General features: G+C 27.0%; 2 protein-coding genes across 7 annotated transcripts in view; one reads left to right on the forward strand and one right to left on the reverse strand.

Moving 5' to 3' along the window:
- LOC145934626 (putative multidrug resistance-associated protein lethal(2)03659) overlaps positions 1–18295 on the forward strand; it is a 29369-nt gene extending 11074 nt beyond the window's left edge. For 3 of the 6 annotated variants that reach the window (XM_083035194.1, XM_083035191.1, XM_083035196.1), the window contains 12 exons: positions 10610–10710; positions 10774–11031; positions 11337–11601; positions 11767–11941; positions 12280–12436; positions 12902–13104; positions 13492–14135; positions 14380–15062; positions 15374–15588; positions 16131–17215; positions 17747–17854; positions 18055–18295. In XM_083035194.1, the coding sequence (XP_082891320.1) occupies positions 10637–10710; positions 10774–11031; positions 11337–11601; positions 11767–11941; positions 12280–12436; positions 12902–13104; positions 13492–14135; positions 14380–15062; positions 15374–15588; positions 16131–17215; positions 17747–17854; positions 18055–18090 (3903 nt within the window). In that variant the 5' untranslated portion in view covers positions 10610–10636 and the 3' untranslated portion in view covers positions 18091–18295. Of the gene's footprint in view, positions 1–3173; positions 3265–6756; positions 6923–9001; positions 9072–10609; positions 10711–10773; positions 11032–11336; positions 11602–11766; positions 11942–12279; positions 12437–12901; positions 13105–13491; positions 14136–14379; positions 15063–15373; positions 15589–16130; positions 17216–17746; positions 17855–18054 lie in introns of those variants that run through there. The other 3 variants (XM_083035190.1, XM_083035197.1, XM_083035195.1) reach the window with 3 other exon arrangements.
- On the reverse strand, positions 934–6237 carry LOC145934628 (odorant receptor 4-like). Its single transcript, XM_083035205.1, has 7 exons — positions 6058–6237; positions 5286–5733; positions 4721–5003; positions 4433–4532; positions 1933–2043; positions 1138–1293; positions 934–1061 (listed from the first exon to the last, which is right to left on the reverse strand). Exons 1-7 carry the CDS (start codon positions 6061–6063, stop codon positions 1011–1013), a joined length of 1155 nt encoding a protein of 384 aa, XP_082891331.1. The 5' UTR covers positions 6064–6237; the 3' UTR covers positions 934–1010.
- Positions 18296–18626: the final 331 nt, after the last annotated feature.

Below are 18626 nucleotides of genomic sequence, written 5' to 3' on the forward strand. Positions count from 1 at the left end.
TCCATTTTTTACATAATAAAACTGTTCTTTTTGCTTTATTTTCGCACATCTTATAAACAAAGATTAGAATGCTAAATTCAAATCATAAAAATTGTTATCAAAAGATATAATAGGAAAATAAGCAATATAAAATATGCACACACACACACATTAAGATAATATTTCTTTACACAACAATTTTTAAACAGGTACGTGAATTTGACGCTTTTTTATTTTTTTGGAAGAGTAATTATAATATTACAGCTATTTATTTCATATGTATATTATAAGTGCCTATAAAAAAATTGAAACTTCAAATATTGTATGATATAAATTTTATGTGTATAAAAAAACTGTATGGCTAATACATATGTAAAAGATAATCTTTCGATTAAATTGGATCAAATTTTGAAAATTGATAATTTATATACTTCTTTAATTAAAAGCTTTTATAATTTATCGTTATAAGTCACAAAGAAATATAGTCTATTAAAGCATATGGAAAATGTTCAATACGAAATGCTTATCAAATTTCATCTGACTTTATATAAAATAAAAATAAATAACATAATTTCTATTTTTGTTTGTATTTCTTTGTAACGATATTAAACACTAATAATCATAATTTTTTGTAACTTATATAGCAGCTATAGCAATTTTAATCATAAACTTAAATTAGATTATAAACTATAATCAGATTATTAATTATATTAATAATTTGAGCCAAATACATTAAGAGATCATTTTCTATATACAAAATTCAGGATCTTTTATCTATCTCTTGCGAATAATTTATTTAAATAAAAAAAATTGATTTAAAAAAGATTAATTACAACACACACACACACACACACACATATGGCTTTGAAAAAAGTTTAAAAAATTATATAATACAAATTTAATATTAATTATTTGTGTATTTTAATATTATTATTTATTAAACATTTTATTTACATCTTACATTTATGTTATGTTTTTATATTTTGTAGGTAAATTCTGACAAAATATATATATTTAAAACTGATACTTTTTTACATAAAATTGCGTAACACAGATAAGTATGCCATCGATGTTTTCAGTATCTATAAACAAAATATGTACGAAATATAATCAAATGATAAAAAAAATATAGATACAACATAGGTACTGTTTACTCACATTCGTAAATGTGTTCAATGATAATGTACAGAATTTTCCAGCAGTCAACATCAATGGCTTCTCAGAACGAGTGATACAAATGCTAAGTAACTTTGTATACGATGGTGGATTATTGTACCAATTAGAATTGTAAAATGCGTCACTCAGTCTAGAACTCTGAATGACATAAAGAATTTTATTATAAAATTATATTTTTTTATATTGCAGAAAATGATTTGTATTTAACACGTGCTCAAGATGTTTCGTACAATTATATAAGAGAGGTTTCGTTATCGAACGATTATTAATAGCATTAACTACATTGTATTGCCAATTCCAATTATACATGGAGCAATTGTTTACAAGCATTATAAAACCAGAGTTGATACCAATTTTTTTACAATTTTTTTAAAACTAATCTATGTATGGATGACAGATGTTACAAAGAGATTATTAATCTTGAAAAATATGTAATATATCATAAAAGTGCTTATTGATTTATTAACATAATATTCATATTATATATGTTTATCCAATAACAATATAAATTTTAAAATAGTGCTAACCGTCATTCAAGAAAAAACTGAATTTAATTATTTGCTCCTCTAATTATGTGTCAACTAACTCCGATTTCCTCCACATTAAAAAAAAAGTTTCAAATTAATATATTGCAAAAAATTTTTTATTTCTTCTGCATTAAGCAGACTGTCTACATATTAGACGATTTATTTAATATTTTACTTGAAATATATAAATAGATGTATTGTGTGTGCTTTGATATTAAGAGAGAAAAATTTTTTTATTTTTTATTATTACCTCTTTAATAAGACATTCTCCTATATAACAATATGCTAGAATGGTACTAATTACACAACATATATATAATACGAAAGCTATAACTTGAAGTCTAGCGCCATATTCCGAATTCTGAAATATAATTTAATCGATTATTAATTGATAATTATAAAGAAAATTAAATAGTACAAAAATTTTCAAAATTGACGAAAAATAAATAATAAAAAAAAGGCTAAGACTTTAACCACTGATAAAGTAAAGATATAAGAAACAAAAAACAAATAATAGTGAAACTGCGGGAAATAAGCATCAAAAAATGAATATAATATTATATATATAATTTATAATTAACTCTAGAACAACACAAGCGCACATTATTCAGTTTTATATTAAAAAGAATGATATTTCTAAAAAAATTATATTTTTTGGCAGAATTAGCTGATAACTGTCAGAAAATATTAATCGAGTTTAAAGTACCATAACATATTATTTAAAACATATTATTATTTTATAATTTTTATAAAATATTATTTTAAAATTTAATTAGCAAATTGACGCTTTAATCAGTTGATTTCTGTAAAAAAATATTACTAAAGAGTTAATTTGCTAATTAAATTTCAAAATAATAATATATGTTATAAAAATTAAAATAGTAATATGTTGTAAATAATATGTTATAATACTTTATCCTCGATTAATATTTTTTGACAGAATCAGCTGATAACTGTCAAAAATATTAACCGAGTTTAAAGTAGCTAATTTCTATCAAAAACTATGAATAAATCTTTTCGTCAATAAAATCATAATTAGTCTCGATGTTGTGATTATCTCGATTATCAAAAGATTTTTGTAGAAAATTTTATTTTTTTATTCGCGCTTTCTGTTAAAAATTTAAATACTAAATTTTTATGCATTGCATAATTAATTAATACATATATTTTTTTATGCGTTGATTGCAATGCATGCATAAAAATCTGTGGATTAATTATTAATTATGCAATGCATAAAAATTTATTTAAATCTTTAACAGAGAACAAAGAAAATAGAATTTTCTACAATAATCTTTCGATCAAAATATCTGCGCTTTCATTAAATTCTCATGTGTCTGTACGCATCCATCACGCTGCACATCTCGCGCGAGACTGACCGCAAGTCTCTGAGCTCTGAGTAGCAGTGTCGCCTAGCGCAGCCTATACGTCCGCTACGCTGCGCGTCTCGCGCGAGACTGATTCGAGACATTGCAATTGCGAGACTGATCGTCAGTCTCGCGCGAGACGCGCAGCGTGGTGGACGTGTAGGTTGTGCTTGGCGCTGAGGGTCAATTTCACCAACGTCGGTTAACTTTAACCTCCGGTAAACTATATGTTTATCTCTTTTTAATGAACATATCTGGTGTTTGCATGGTACCAAAATATTCTACAAACAATGTACTGTCGAAATATACAAGAGATGAATTTTTAACTCGTCTTAAAATATTAAAAATAAAATATTTAAAATATTTAATATACATAATTTATGTATGCGCAGTACAGGGTCCGCGGCGACATAGTGTCGACTTTTAATAATTTAAGGCGATCCAAAAATTCATCGTTTTTATATTTTGATAATACATTGTTTGCAGAATATTTTGGTACCAAGCAGACCCCAGCGTACAAATTTTTTTATTTAATATACATAATATAAGAATGCGCCGCATAGGGTCCGAAGCGACAAAATGTCGACTTTTAATATTTTAAGACGAGCCATAAATTCATCTTGTACTTATATTTTGATAGTACATTGTTTGCTTATAATATACGTCCAATAACATACGCAATGCATGTCAAACTCAATTTAAAAAATGCAGTCTGTCATAGATACAAAACCTTCCATCGATTCAGATCGATTGTGAAGCATAGATCGTCCAATGAAACGGAAAAACATCTGTTCTCTCGATAAAATATAATAATTTCCCGAACAATCGCATCAAACGTACTAAAACCACTTGAGCAAACAATTGCCACACATTTATTAAAGTATCAAATATCAAAATATGTTATTTTCTACATATAATGTTATTTTCTACAAAATTTGGAATCAACATTTTTTATCAAAGTACTAATAGTTAATAAGCTTTATAAGTTATTGAAGATAAATAACTTTTTACAATATTATTTATTATTTAATTTGAAGTTAAATTTATGTTAATGAAATGTTAACTGCTAAAATTGAGCTTGGCATAATTGCTAAAATGTTGAAGGAAAAGTTGTAATAAATTATAATTTCTTCCAAGAATAATTACAAATTAATTATTTCCAAATAATAATAATAATAATAATAAATAATTTACAAAATATCTTTAAAAAACAATGTTATTTGAGTGCGCACACATACACATTCTTTCTTCCTTTCTCTTTCTTCAAAAATATTGTAAAAATAATGATATTTTATTAATTTCAACATTTTTTAAAATATATATATTTTTAAGAATTTCATGAAACGTATATCGTAATTCTGTCAATCTTTAAATCGTTATATTCACCGTAATCGTATTATATAAAGTTAAACAGAGCAAGAAAACACTTCCAAGAGTTTGCTCAAGAAATAGCATATTAAAGTTGTTTTCCAAAATCTCTGCTAGTCTGAAATGTACTGCATTGTTAAAATTATTAAAACACGATTATATTCTTTCTAACATTAAGCTTATGATAAACTAAAAAGTTTTGTATCATATAAACATAGCAATTTAAAATAATTATAAAGTTGTGACAATCTGGAAAAATATTATTTTAAAATAATGCATACAGAAAATAATTAAATAGGTACTCACGTTATTAGATGGTAATGCCTCAATACGATCTTAGTGACGTGACAATGGTAATTTTCACTATCTTTTAACAAATTGTTAATTTTGCACGATAATGCAGCAAATTGACCACAAATATGAAGTGCCATGGTAAGTACGAAAGCATCTGGTCCACCATAACCACATGTTATAAGTGGCAGAGTTAACAGCAAGTAGAGACAAACGCATATGTAAGTGTTCATATCCTTGATCTCAAAGAAGGGATGAACCGGGTATGGTAGCTCATACGAGAAATTACCAGATATCACTGTACACATTATGTTATATTTAATTTTGCATCGCGCCTTTATCATTTGGTTATAATAAACTTATTTTAACTGTATGTATGGAATGCGTGTAGTATTGTAATATTTTTTTAAGTATAGAATTAGGATATAATATAAATAGAGTATGTCTATCACATCCAAACAAAAGTAAATATATATAACTTGACAATATATGAATCGTAAATAATACTTTTCAAATTATTATTATGATAATAAAATATAACATTAAATTTCACACGGTAAAATATACATTATGTACTTACTTGCTCTCCAATTTTCAATAAATATTTTGAAGTAATATAATGTAGCTGAAAATGCGTTCAAACTCATTGAAATCTTTATAAATATCAGCCCAATGTGATTATAATGCAGAAACGCCGTCTTTTCTTGAATATTGCTATACGTTTCCGTCAAAAAATCACTCTCAATAGCTTTTAGAAACTTGGCCATTATTTTACAACTCCGTCTGCATACGAACATTTTTCCCAGTATCATTGCAAGAAGAATGTTATCCGTTAGATTCACAATAACGCGTTCCGGTTGGCTAAAATGCTTGATCAAATGGTTTACTCCCATAATACAATAACAAATCATGTAAACACTAAAGAATATGAATAGAGGTTGATTCACTTTAAGTGGCCACAACCCCAAAAAAGTCATAAACCATCTGTTCCAAGTTATTATGTTTGACGCTTGAGTGAAATCGATCGTCTAAAAATAAAGGGAGAAGAAAGAGTTATGATATATAATATACAATATACAAGGTGTTCAGTAATAATCGTCCAATTTTTCATATGTAGGTAGAGCCAGTAAAACCGAAAAAAATTCTTTAACGTTTTCCAATCTTCGCAATAATTAATTTTTCATATACTTTATACATATATTGATACTAAAATAACAAAATATTTACAAAAAATGTCAACTAAGATATCGCTTATCAATATATCTCAGATATTTATAAACATATTCTAAAAAGAATTAATATAAAAGTCTCATCGCTCTCTAACACACATTGTCGTCCATTTCTCTCTGTACCTGCATGGTCTATTTGCCATCCATATAAGTTGAAGGCATACAGCAGACTAACTGCAAATACATCGTACTAACTTCGAAGTAAACTTTCCCGTCAAATAACATTCATGTAAAATGAATAGATAACATCAATTTTCTTGCAAAATTAATAAGCCAGTCGCGCATATCTTTTCCTTCTTCTTGTCTTCCTAAATACGAAAACAAGAATCATATTAATATTCATCCAAATTATTGCAGACAAACTATAATTATGTAATGTTCTCTTCTTTTGCATGTTACTCTATAACTATTCTGATATGTAATAACACGTTCTCTTTTATTGTAGCCTTAGTCACATTCACCAAATGTTATTTTTCCGAAAAAGATAAGATAAAAAGAAAAATATTTCTATGCAGCTCATACTGCAAAACTGTTATATTATAAAAGTATACGACATCTAAATATTAAGGTGTTCAGTACAGGACTAGCTAATAATAATTAATATTATAAATACTTATATAATGAATAAATCATTAATACATCTATCAAATAAAACTTATAAAATTATATTTAAAAGGAAATTTCTAATTACTAAAAATATATATTTTTTCTAGAACTTAATGATAAAGTACAAATAAATAAATATAAATATACATATTGTCTTCTCATGTGTCGTGCAGGTAAATAAAAATGAGATATAGTACAAATAAGAATATCACATTTAAAGACGGCTATATATCAGATAAAATGTATACAAGATGAAAATGTCAACTCGTATCTTGCAAGAATAGTGATAAAGAGAAATGTGCTATCAGCAAATTTACAATCATTCCGAATACCAGAGACTAATCGAGAACTGCCGTACCGTCTTGCACTTTGAATATACAAGGTGGGTCTCTAACAAAGTATTATAAATTAATATCTTATAAACTATATTAGATAAAAATACATTATTCAAGTGGTAATTTTCTTTTTACGAAGAAACTATTTAAATGTGCCAATTGAATTTTCAACTAAATCTTTTCCCCTCCTGAAAGAAATTGAAAAACTGTATTTTTATCGACATTTTGCTGATCTTTAAATGTCTGATGTGGATTTGTTTCAAACATCATCATTAAACTATACTTTTTTTGAAAATATAAGTAATCGAATTTATTGTAATTTGCTCTTGGAAAATATATCACTATATATACAATAAAAAGTATATTTAAAAAAGGAGAAAGCAGTACATTTTGATAGAATTACATGTGCGTGTTCTTAGATGCTCAATTTGATGAACGATCAATTAAACATATTGGATCTGTTCATTGGTGTCCACGCGTTCACTTGATTTTATATTCAAAAATAAAAAAATCTTTCTGAAAGTATCTTAAAAATCACATATTTTACATTTCTAACAATAAAAAGGAGCATGAAACAAAAAATACGAACTGCTTGTGCATTAATCACACCATCCATATTATTCAATATATGTATAATGAAATATAATTGTATTTAAATTAAATATACGAACCCTTTTCTTTGCATTCAAAAATTCGTGTAGTTGCATGTGGAAAGTTATTTAAGAATTGGTAGAGATAGATGAAATCTGTTTGATACTGTAACAATCATATTGAAGCAAAAGAGGTAACGTACACAAACAAAAAAGATCAACAAAGAGGCATCAATAACACACGAAAAACTGAATATAATCAAAAATAAAAATGCAATTCTTTTTAAAGTGTCGTATCTCAAAAACTAGAAAAATTCGCAACGTAATTCAAAGTGCATGTAAGTTCAAAAGACTCTATATATACCGGGTGTCCCATTTTAAAGGACCCACTCAAATATCTCAGAAACACTGCGTTAAATCAAAAAATGTTTCCTACAAAAGTTGTAGGGTTTCGAGAGGGACATAACATAATAATATTCATATGACCTTGGGCGGCGTCTCCAAGGTCAAGTGAAGGTGAGAATAAATTTTTTAAATGGAAACCCATATTTTTTATTATGACATCTTTTTCTACTAATTAATTTGAACAACTTTTATCTGAAGCATTTTTTTATTTTCTTCAAAATTCATTCTCACCTTTACTTAAGGTTAACCTTCACTAACCTTGGAGACGCCGCCCAAGCTCAAATGAATATTACTATGTTATGTCCCCCTCGAAACCCTACAACTTTTGTAGGAAACATTTTTCGATTTAACGCAGTGTTTCTGACAATGAGATATTTGAGTGGGTCCTTTAAAATGGGACACCTGGTATACTATAATATATTATAAATCAATTATAAATCATCATGTAAAATCAAGGTGATCGCTAAAGGTATAACTTTTCCGCAAGTTTTACTTCATTTGACCGAATAATTTTTAAAAAAGTCAATTTAATTTTTGAATTTACAAATTAATCATTGGTATAGAATAGATCTAATTTTCGTGATTCATAAATTTTAATTAGGTGATTGAAAAAAAATGTTTAAAGTAAAAGTTATTTAATTTTTAATATAGAATCTAATTATGTTACCTTTTTCATAAGTATCGAAGTTTCAAAGTTATCTCTTTTTGTTTTTCTTTTCCCCTTCCCTTCCTTCTGCTTTTCTCCCGAAAAGAGAAATAAAATTTCATCTGTAATATATTTAAAAAGTTTTTCTAACAAGAAAATTATATGTATATTTAATTATTTAGTATTCGTTTTTGAGATATCAGTTTATAACATTTTGTTCAATTTTCTCGTATATATAGAAATATAATTTCATAAAAAGACGCTATATCTATAACATATGACACCTTTTGCTCAAAAATAAGAATTTTTTCGGATATAATTAAAACTATATAATTGATCATATAACAGCTCTTAAGCACATTTTGAGTTTAATTACAACGTGTACATTGCTCGATTAACTTTGCATGTGATAAGAAATATGTAAAGAACGATAGGGCATTAAATATATGATAACGTGTCATTGATAGACTCAAATGTATTCGCAGATGAACCAGAAGAACTTGGAAATAATCATATCAGTCAGCTAGCACCGCTCGACACTATCAATTTCTCTCAGTGAGTTTATAAATAAATAAATAAATAAATAAATAAATAAATAAATAAATAAATAAATAAATAAATAAATAAATATATTATGTATTAGTAAATATATATATATATATTGTATATTATACAAATAAATATATATATATCAGGGATCCGGACCGAAACAAAATTAGGGTTCGGTTTCGGTTACGGTTTAATAAAATATTTAATAACTGTTCCGGTTCCAGTTTCGGTTTTTTGATAAATAAAGGAAACCGAAATCGTTTAAATTATAATTTTTTCGGTTACAGTTCCGGTTTTTAAAATTTTTACTTTTCATTTTTCTAATTAAATTAATTAATTTTGTAAATTATATTACTTTAAAAAATTATTATTAATTTTTTGACATATAAATAAACAACACTTTATATTATACACGAAAATATATTTATATATGTATCTATATTATATTATATATATTATATATGTATTGCAAATGACGGAAACGTCATGATAACTGCCTCCTCGAATACAATTAAAAATAAATTATTCTAAAAATAACTATCGTTATTGCGATAATACATGCGTTTAAGAACATTTTAAAAATAATTTATTTTTAATTGTATTCGAGGAGGCAGTTATCATGACATTTCCGTCATTTGCGCAAAACTAGAAAAAAAATACCGAAAAGAACCGTAAACCGAAAATAATTTAAATATCCGGTTATAGTTCCAGTGTTATAAATTTAATAAAATTTCAATACGGTTTACGGTTCTACTAAAAAAACGATTATGGAACGGTTATCGGTTTTGGTTCCGATTCGGTTCGGGTCCCTGATATATATATATGTATATATATATGCATATATGTTTATGTGCGAAACATTAAATTATACAAAAATTTTTAAGTATATAGATTAAAATTAATTATTTAAAGAAAAAATTGATGTGTCATAGAACTTATCCTTATTTTAATTACTCGATCCTGCAACCGTTTTACTGTGCGTTCTCAATCGGAATTATATTTAGATCTTCGAAAAAAAATCAAACGATAAAGCATCGAACAAAATATATTTGTCACTCTATCATTAAAACAATAATTATTGTTCGTAAAAATAGCGATCTTTGATGCTTGATCGCTATGAAACAATAATTTATAATTTGGATTTCTCTTCCAGTCTTAATTGATTAAATGATTGAATATTATGTAAAAAATAGTTTTGAGATCTAGTGACGCGATATATAATACTTAACCGCATTTTACTTTATCTCACAATTTTATAAAAATAAAATAAATAATGCAATATAATAATTTTAAATCGGTTATATATATTGTGACTAAACAAAGATTACATAACAAAAAAATAATACATAATACTTGTTATATAAAATGTTATATTCAAGTTATATTGCTATTTAGTCTATCCGTAATTATTAAGTAACAAAGTAATATAATAGTTTTATAACATAATTATATATATTATACATATAAGGAAATAGTATATAATCATAATACAGATAAAGTGTATTATTTGTTATATTATTTGTTACTTTTGTGTTACATGGCAGCCATAGCTTGTGTTCGCTGGGACTATAATGAACAACAGTCAAAGAAAATATTCAAACAATCCACGGCAAAACGCGAATCTAATCTCTATCCTCACTTATTGGTAAGTAATCACAAATTATATTTATTAAAAATATACTTTGGAGAACTGACAATTAATACATAGGTGGACTCGAAAGATTTTTCAAATTGGCTACAAAAAAGATTTGGAAGAGACTGATATTTATGCCACCCTTACACAAGACAAAACTACTCATTTAGGCAAGATTATAAGCAAAGCTTGGGAAAAAGAAATAGAGTTGTGCGCCAAAAAAGAAAATGGCTTTAATTGTAAACCACAATTGCTCAGAGTATTATCGCATTGTTTTGGAAAACCATTTTTATTAGTTGGATTAGCACAAGCAATTATGGAATTATTTTCTAGGTATGTTAACTTTTAAATAAATAAAAACAGACAATTTATATCATGCAATCGCATCTCATATTATAATTCAAAAAAATCAAATTTTGATTTTATTTTTTTTCTTTTAAAATAAAAGACATAATATACAGAATACATCATAAATTACATAAATATAATTTTGTAATAATTATACAAAAAATTATACAAAATATCTTCGTATAATTAATATACAAGTATATATAGAAATAAGTTATATAAATATAAGTTAATCTGGCGCGTAAAATATATTTTTACATTAACTCTCTAACCATTTAACTATATTATAGAATATATCAACCATTGTTACTTGCTACATTGTTGCGATATTTCGCAAGCGTCGCAAGCGATAAAGAAAAATGGGGTAACAAAGTGTATTACAATGCAGTCGGTCTAATTCTATTGTCTATTCTGGATACTTTTATTATACATTCGTCTATGCATTATATTATGCATATAGGATTGAAAATTAAAATAGCATGTACTGCATTATTATATAAAAAAATATTGAAACTCTCCACTTCTGTGCTAGATAATGAGACCTCCATTGGACAGGTATATATTAAGTCAAGTATATAAATGATTTTAAAAACAATACTAAATTTATAGCGTAAAATGGAGTTGGAACAAAATAAAATCTCAGCACAAATAATTAATCTAAATAATTATTATGTAAATCTAATAAATTTTATAATTTTATTTTATATACTTCATTTTTAGATGGTAAATTTTCTGAGTAGTGATATTACCAGATTGGAAACATCCTTATGGGATCTGCATTATATTTGGATCGCGCCTATTCAAGTCATATTAATTACGTATATTATATTTTCCGAAGTTGGATGGGCAGCAGTGATGGGAATGTCAGTATTATTATTATTTATTCCTTTTCAAGGTAAATTTTATTTCAGGATTATTCAAATCGGGGACAAGTTTATAATAAATTCAAAGTAAAATTAATTTATACATTATTAATATTATATGACTTTGATTCATCTCACTAATTAGATTATACATTCCAAACGAACAAAATAATATAAAAAGTGCGGCCAAATTTTGATTTCTCTTATTAGCCAAAATTGCCAAGTTTTTTGGATGTGATTAAAACTTTAAATGCACATTCCTATATTTATAATAGTATTATATTATATCGACATTGTTTTCGTAATTTTTTTTTATTTGTGAATATAATATAATAATTATCAGAGTATTAAACGGCATGTACCATTTTAGCGTTTTTGGCGAAAAAAATCACACCTTTAACGCTTAAATCAGCAGAAAGATCAGATGCTAGGCTTAGATTAATGAATCAAATAATTACCGGAATACAAGTAATTAAAATGTACGTTTGGGAAATTCCTTTTTATAATCTCGTGGAAAAAGCGAGAAAGTAAGTATGCATTAAAATTTCTTAATAACGTAACATTTAAGATCAATTTAAATTTATTAGAAAAATCGAATGCTGCTAATTAAGTTAAAAAAATCATGAATTCTATATATATATATATATAGAATATTGTAACCGATAATTTTTACTCGATTTTAAAGGGCCTATAAATATTTAATAAATCCGGATAAATATTCTCTGTCATCATTATCTCATTTTTTAAAAGCAATCAAAGACAATCTTTATAATATATTTAACATCATCAACGCATTAAAATTTAAGTTATAAATGTATTAAGAGATTAAAGAAAAAGAAAAACACTCTGAATATTCTTCAAACAATCAATTCGTGTCTTTTAAACAGAAACATTATTAATTGTGATAGTTTGAAAGTTTTCGGCTCGTAATAGAATCGTAATATAAACGACCGCAATTAACCAAATTGTCATTGAAACTTAATAATTTTCAGGCGTGAAATGAGCGTAATAAAAAAATATTCTATTCTAAAACAATTAGCTCTTACTCTTGATTGTTGTGTGCCACGACTCTGTATCTTCATCACAATACTGGCGTATATCTTATTTGGAAATTATATTAATCCCGAGAAAGTATACTTAGTAACAGCATATTACAACGTTTTGCGAAACTCAATGATTATTGGATTTTCATTTGGTAAGGATAAGATTATTGGTAAAATCAAGAATGAACATTTTGTATTACAAATAGCGTCGTGTTTTTCTTACTTATAGCATTTCTATCTTGTTTCTATCATATAGCAAATACCAAAAGCTATTGTAGATATTATAGTATAAAAATGCTATTAATAATAAGGTGTACAGAAAAATACAAGAAAATATTTATGAACTTTTATTATAAATCTTTATTTTATTTATCTATAAATTATGACCAATAATAATTTTATTTAACAAAACAACAAAAGAGGAATTAATAGTTCTTAAGTTATGTAGAATTAAAGATAGAGAATAATCAATTGAAAATGAAGAATTTCTTACGGGGAAATTAAAAGAAAAATATAAATTTAAATGCGATATTCCATAGGTACCCATCAAATAGTACAGGCACTGGTTTGTAGTCGCCGTTTGCAAAAATTTATGATGCACACTGAAATTATTAAAAAAAGAGAAGAGAACCCATATCAGACGATTAAAGAATCGTTCGCACTTCGTATAATTAACGTTAACGCCAAATGGCACAGTGATAATAAAGGGTATACGTTGCATAACGTGAATTTAACCGTACTTCCTGGAAGTTTTGTGGCCGTTGTTGGTCAAGTAGGTTCAGGTAAGAGTAGTCTGTTGCAAGCGATACTCCAGGAATTGCCCTTGATGAACGGAAGCATCGAAAGGCGTGGCAGAATAAATTATATCAGTCAACAACCATGGATTTTTGCGTCTACCGTGAAGCAAAATATTCTGTTTGGACAACCAATGAACAAGTCACGTTACAATGAAGTAATCAAAGTCTGCCAAATGGAATCAGACATAGACTCGTTCCCTCAGGGCGATTGCACTATCGTAGGCGAAAGAGGAATAAATCTGAGTGGTGGCCAACGCGCCAGAATCAATTTAGCACGAGCAATTTATAAAGACGCCGATATTTATCTTCTGGACGATCCCCTATCTGCCGTAGACTCTCATGTTAGCAGACGTCTTGTTGACGACTGTATTTGCAGCTACCTAAAGGTAAAAATTGGAAGACAAAATAAAATAGTTTGATACAAATATAAGTAATATAATGACAGTTTTTTAAACCAGAGAGCCATCAAGTTTTATATAGTTTCATAAGATTACTACAAAATTTATAGAATTAATCAATAGATACTCATTACAAGGAAAAAATCCGTGCTTTGCTAACCGCACCTGACTTTTAATAATTCATTTTCCGTTAGTTAGATATTAAAAATTTTAACTTATTGTTATTAATTAGAGGAAAACAAGATTTCTAGTGACGCATCAACTGCAATATCTACAACTCGCTGATCAGATTATTGTGATGAATAATGGTAGTATCGAGCAAAAAGGTACTTTCAATCAACTTCAAGCATTAGGTCTCGATTTTATGAAGCTATTGAAAGCGACAGATGCAGAAAGCAAAGAAGAAAAGATTGAACAGTCCGATAAGCAGTATCAAAACTCAATAAAAAATGAAATAGAGATCGATGGAGAAGCTTCAAATGTCTCGTTAGACGAAACACGTGAAACAACAATAAAAGGTCGCTTGTCTCACAAACTATTATTCGCTTACTTTAAAGCGAGTAAAAAACCTTTTTTGATAACTCTGATGATGCTAATCTTCATAATAAACCAGATAGTAGCTAGTGGTAGTGATTACTTTGTTGCATTCTGGGTGGACGTTGAATCAAATTCATGGTATAAAATTAACAATTCTACGGAGTTTTTATGGAGTGGTCCAGTGTCCCGTGATTATATGATGTACATATATAGTAGTATGATAGTAATTATTATATTACTATGGCAATTTCAAACGGCCATATATTATAACGTATGCATGTGGTCCTCAGTAAATCTACACTCTACCATGTTTCGCAGCATTTTGCGCGCTACTATGTACTTCTATAATATAAATCCAACTGGCCGTATATTAAATAGGTAAATACAGAAAAAAATAATGACTGATCAAACACAATAGACATATTTATAAACTATTGTATTAACAATAAGTTAATGCAAAAGATTCATATATGTATATGTAATATAATTATTTAATATTTTATTTAAATTTAAATTGTTTAATATTTATGTTTATATTTTTTCAGTTATATACACTATACATATAATACTCTTTTTTAATCACAGAAAATATTTTTTATTATTTTTTGACAATTGACATATTGTGTATAATAAATTGAGATGAACTTGTCTAATTTAACTTGAAAAACTAAAATTGTTGTTTTAATTAGGTTTGCCAGAGATATTAATATTGTCGATTTAATGTTATCAATGTGCATATTCGACGTCATAGTGATTGGACTTATCTCAATCGCAGTAACAATCATGATCGTAGCGATTACACCGTGGTTGACAATACCTTCTCTTCTTTGTATCTGTGTTTTTATCTTCTTGCGTATGATATACATCTGTACAAGTCGTAGTATCAAACGCCTCGAAGGGACAAGTAAGTCAAATATATACAACATTTATAAAGGACAATATTTATAATCGACAAATAATTGTAGATCTAAATAATCATGGATCATTAATTAAATAATAGATCTGTTTACTAAATAGATTATGGATATTTTTTTTTAAATTATATAAATAAAAATATTCTCATATATAGTCTCTATACTCTCCTTCATTCATTTAAATAAATGCATTTATATTTTCTTATTAAATTAGATTTTATTTTTAATTAAAAAAATATAATTTGAGTATTGAGATTGCAAAACAGGCTACAAAAAATTTAAACAAACACGCACGTATTTTTTAATTAATATTTTTTAAATTAGTATTTTTTAAAATATAAATTAAAAATTAATAAATTAGAATTATTTCCTGTTTCTTTGTAACATTCATATACAAATAAAAAATAATACATTTTGTGAATAATGTTTTATTAAATGTTAAATATAAAAGTCGATTATAAATATATTGTCCATGTATAATAAATTATTATAAATTAAGAATTGAATAAAATAATGAAGAACAATTATTCAGCGCGTTCGCCGATCTTCGATCATCTCAATGCATCTCTGCAAGGCTTAACAACAATCAGAGCTTTTGATGCAGAGAATATATTGATGGCAGATTTGTGCACTCATCAAGATCTCCATTCGTCTACCTGCTTTCTCTTCCTAGCCACATCTCGAACTTTCGGCTTTTATATCGATCTAATCTGCCAGATTTATATCGGAGTGATAATTATAGCTTTCACGATCTTTGAAGATTTAGCAGTAGCTGGAAACATCGGTTTGACGATCACACAGATCATGTCGTTGACAAACCTATTGCAGTGGGGAATAAGACAATCAGCTGAACTGGAAAGTCAATTGACCTCAATAGAAAGAATTCTTGAGTATAGCCGATTGGAGGAAGAGCCGATGATCGACAGTAAACCGACAGAAACCAAACTACTGGACAACTATTGGCCAACAAAAGGCAATGTAGAATTTAAAAATGTAAATTTAAAATACAGTCATCAAGGCGACTATATTCTTAGAGATATTAGTTTTACTGTCCTATCGGAAGAAAAGATCGGTGTCGTCGGTAGAACCGGCGCAGGAAAATCATCTCTGATTAACGCTATCTTTCGTCTAGCCTGTGTAGAGGGAGAGATTCGTATAGATGATATATCCACCAGCACGATTGCTTTGCATGATTTCCGATCAAAAATCAGTATTATTCCTCAGGAACCATTCTTATTTAATGACAGTTTACGACGAAATCTCGATCCCTTCGATCAGTATTCCGACGCTACGTTGTGGCAGGCTCTTCAGGATGTTGAATTAATAGAGATAATCTCAGAGATGGCAGGTGGATTGAATACGAAAATATCCGAAGGAGGATCAAATTTCAGCGTAGGCCAAAGACAATTATTTTGCCTCGCTCGCGCTATTATCAAGAACAATAAAATTATGATACTGGATGAAGCGACTGCTAACATTGATCCTTACACGGACTCCCTTATACAACAGACAGTTAAAACAAAATTTATAAATTGCACTGTATTTACTATAGCTCACAGATTGAATACTATTATGGATAGCGACAGAATATTTGTAATGGATGCTGGGTGTCTTGTGGTGAGTATATAAGTTAAAGAATTATAAGACACAATTTCAATAATTTTAGCGATACAATTTTTATTTGATTTTGTCATTTAATGACAAGAATTTCTTGGAATCATTTGAAGACAATTTTTCTCGATGAAAATGTCCAAACATCTATAATTTTCAAGTTATAAGTGATTGAAAAAGAAAGGCTTTTCGCAAACTAAACACTTTGTAGAGTTAAAAAATTAACAAAACTACATTCTTCACAACACACACACTATTAATTTCAAGTGTGTGTGTGTGTTTGTTTGATTAAAATTCGATCTATATATTAAAGCTTTATTAAATATGATGACAAAATTCGAAACTTGCAAAAAATGATAATCTCCTTCAACATTTTCGCTGAGGAAAAATTCGTTTCAATGCTTTCAAAAATTTGTTATTAGCAGATGATGTGCTCTGCGACTTTATTATATTATAGAACACTCGATCTGTATGTACGCGCGTATATTCAAATAAAAAATATGATTGCAAGATGAGATATTTGGATGTTGATTTCAGGAATGTGACCATCCATATATTCTTTTACAACAAAAAGGATATTTTTATAATATGATACAGCAGACTGGTTCTGTGATGGCTGAAAATCTTATCGACATAGCTATAAAAGTAAGCAAAAAATTAATTTAATAACAAAAGTATAATAATTATCATAAAATTTTTTATGATAAAATTAAATATTTAAAGTTACATCAATATTTATTTCACTCTGAAAAATAACTATTTATTATACTTATCAAAGGAATATCTAATAAAGTTTAATTTATTATTTATAAATTTTGCTCTTAATAAATTATGATTGTTTACAGAGTTTCTATGAAAAGAATACAACGCCGTCTAGATAATGTCAATTTTCAATTATGTGCCAAATTTACCAAAATAATGTTCCGTCACACATTCAATAATTGATAAATTATCAATACAGGCTATCAAATACAACGCACATTTTATACGAATAAAATTATTTTCGATGACTTTCTCTATTTTATATTTTATTCATTTTTCTAGTATCTCTCATGTTTCCAATTTTTATTGCGTTTTAGAAAACCAACAATATAAAAAAAAATTATGGCATAATATAATATATAAAAATAAAATTTTATATATAAAAAATAAAACAGATGAATATTTATTTCAAGGAATCTCCGCTTGACTAACTTTCGAGAGGTTTAGTTATTTATCGTTTATTAAAAAGTTTTACAATTACGTTACATTACTGCAAACTGTATTTACTGGGAATAAATAATAAATGTCATTAAATGACCAAAATAATGTCATTGTTATTTTTTTTTGTTTGTATGACGTTGAAAATCTAAAATGACTTACTATTGACATCAAATAGACGACACCTTGCTGCCTGAATTGTTATTGGGATATATCT

The sequence above is a fragment of the Prenolepis imparis genome, unplaced genomic scaffold (genome assembly GCF_030444845.1).
Source record: "Prenolepis imparis isolate NDT839.2.m4 unplaced genomic scaffold, iyPreImpa1.0 SCAF_4, whole genome shotgun sequence".
NCBI classification, from domain to species: domain Eukaryota; kingdom Metazoa; phylum Arthropoda; class Insecta; order Hymenoptera; family Formicidae; genus Prenolepis; species Prenolepis imparis.

Bases quoted from the DNA above. Each gene is read 5' to 3' on its own strand.
- LOC145934628 (XM_083035205.1), bottom strand. The intron at 1,294-1,932 runs GTAATAATAAAA...TATGTCATTCAG, and splicing joins GAGAATGTCTTATTAAAGAG to AGTTCTAGACTGAGTGACGC. The intron at 1,062-1,137 runs GTGAGTAAACAG...TTTTGTTTATAG, and splicing joins CATTGAACACATTTACGAAT to ATACTGAAAACATCGATGGC.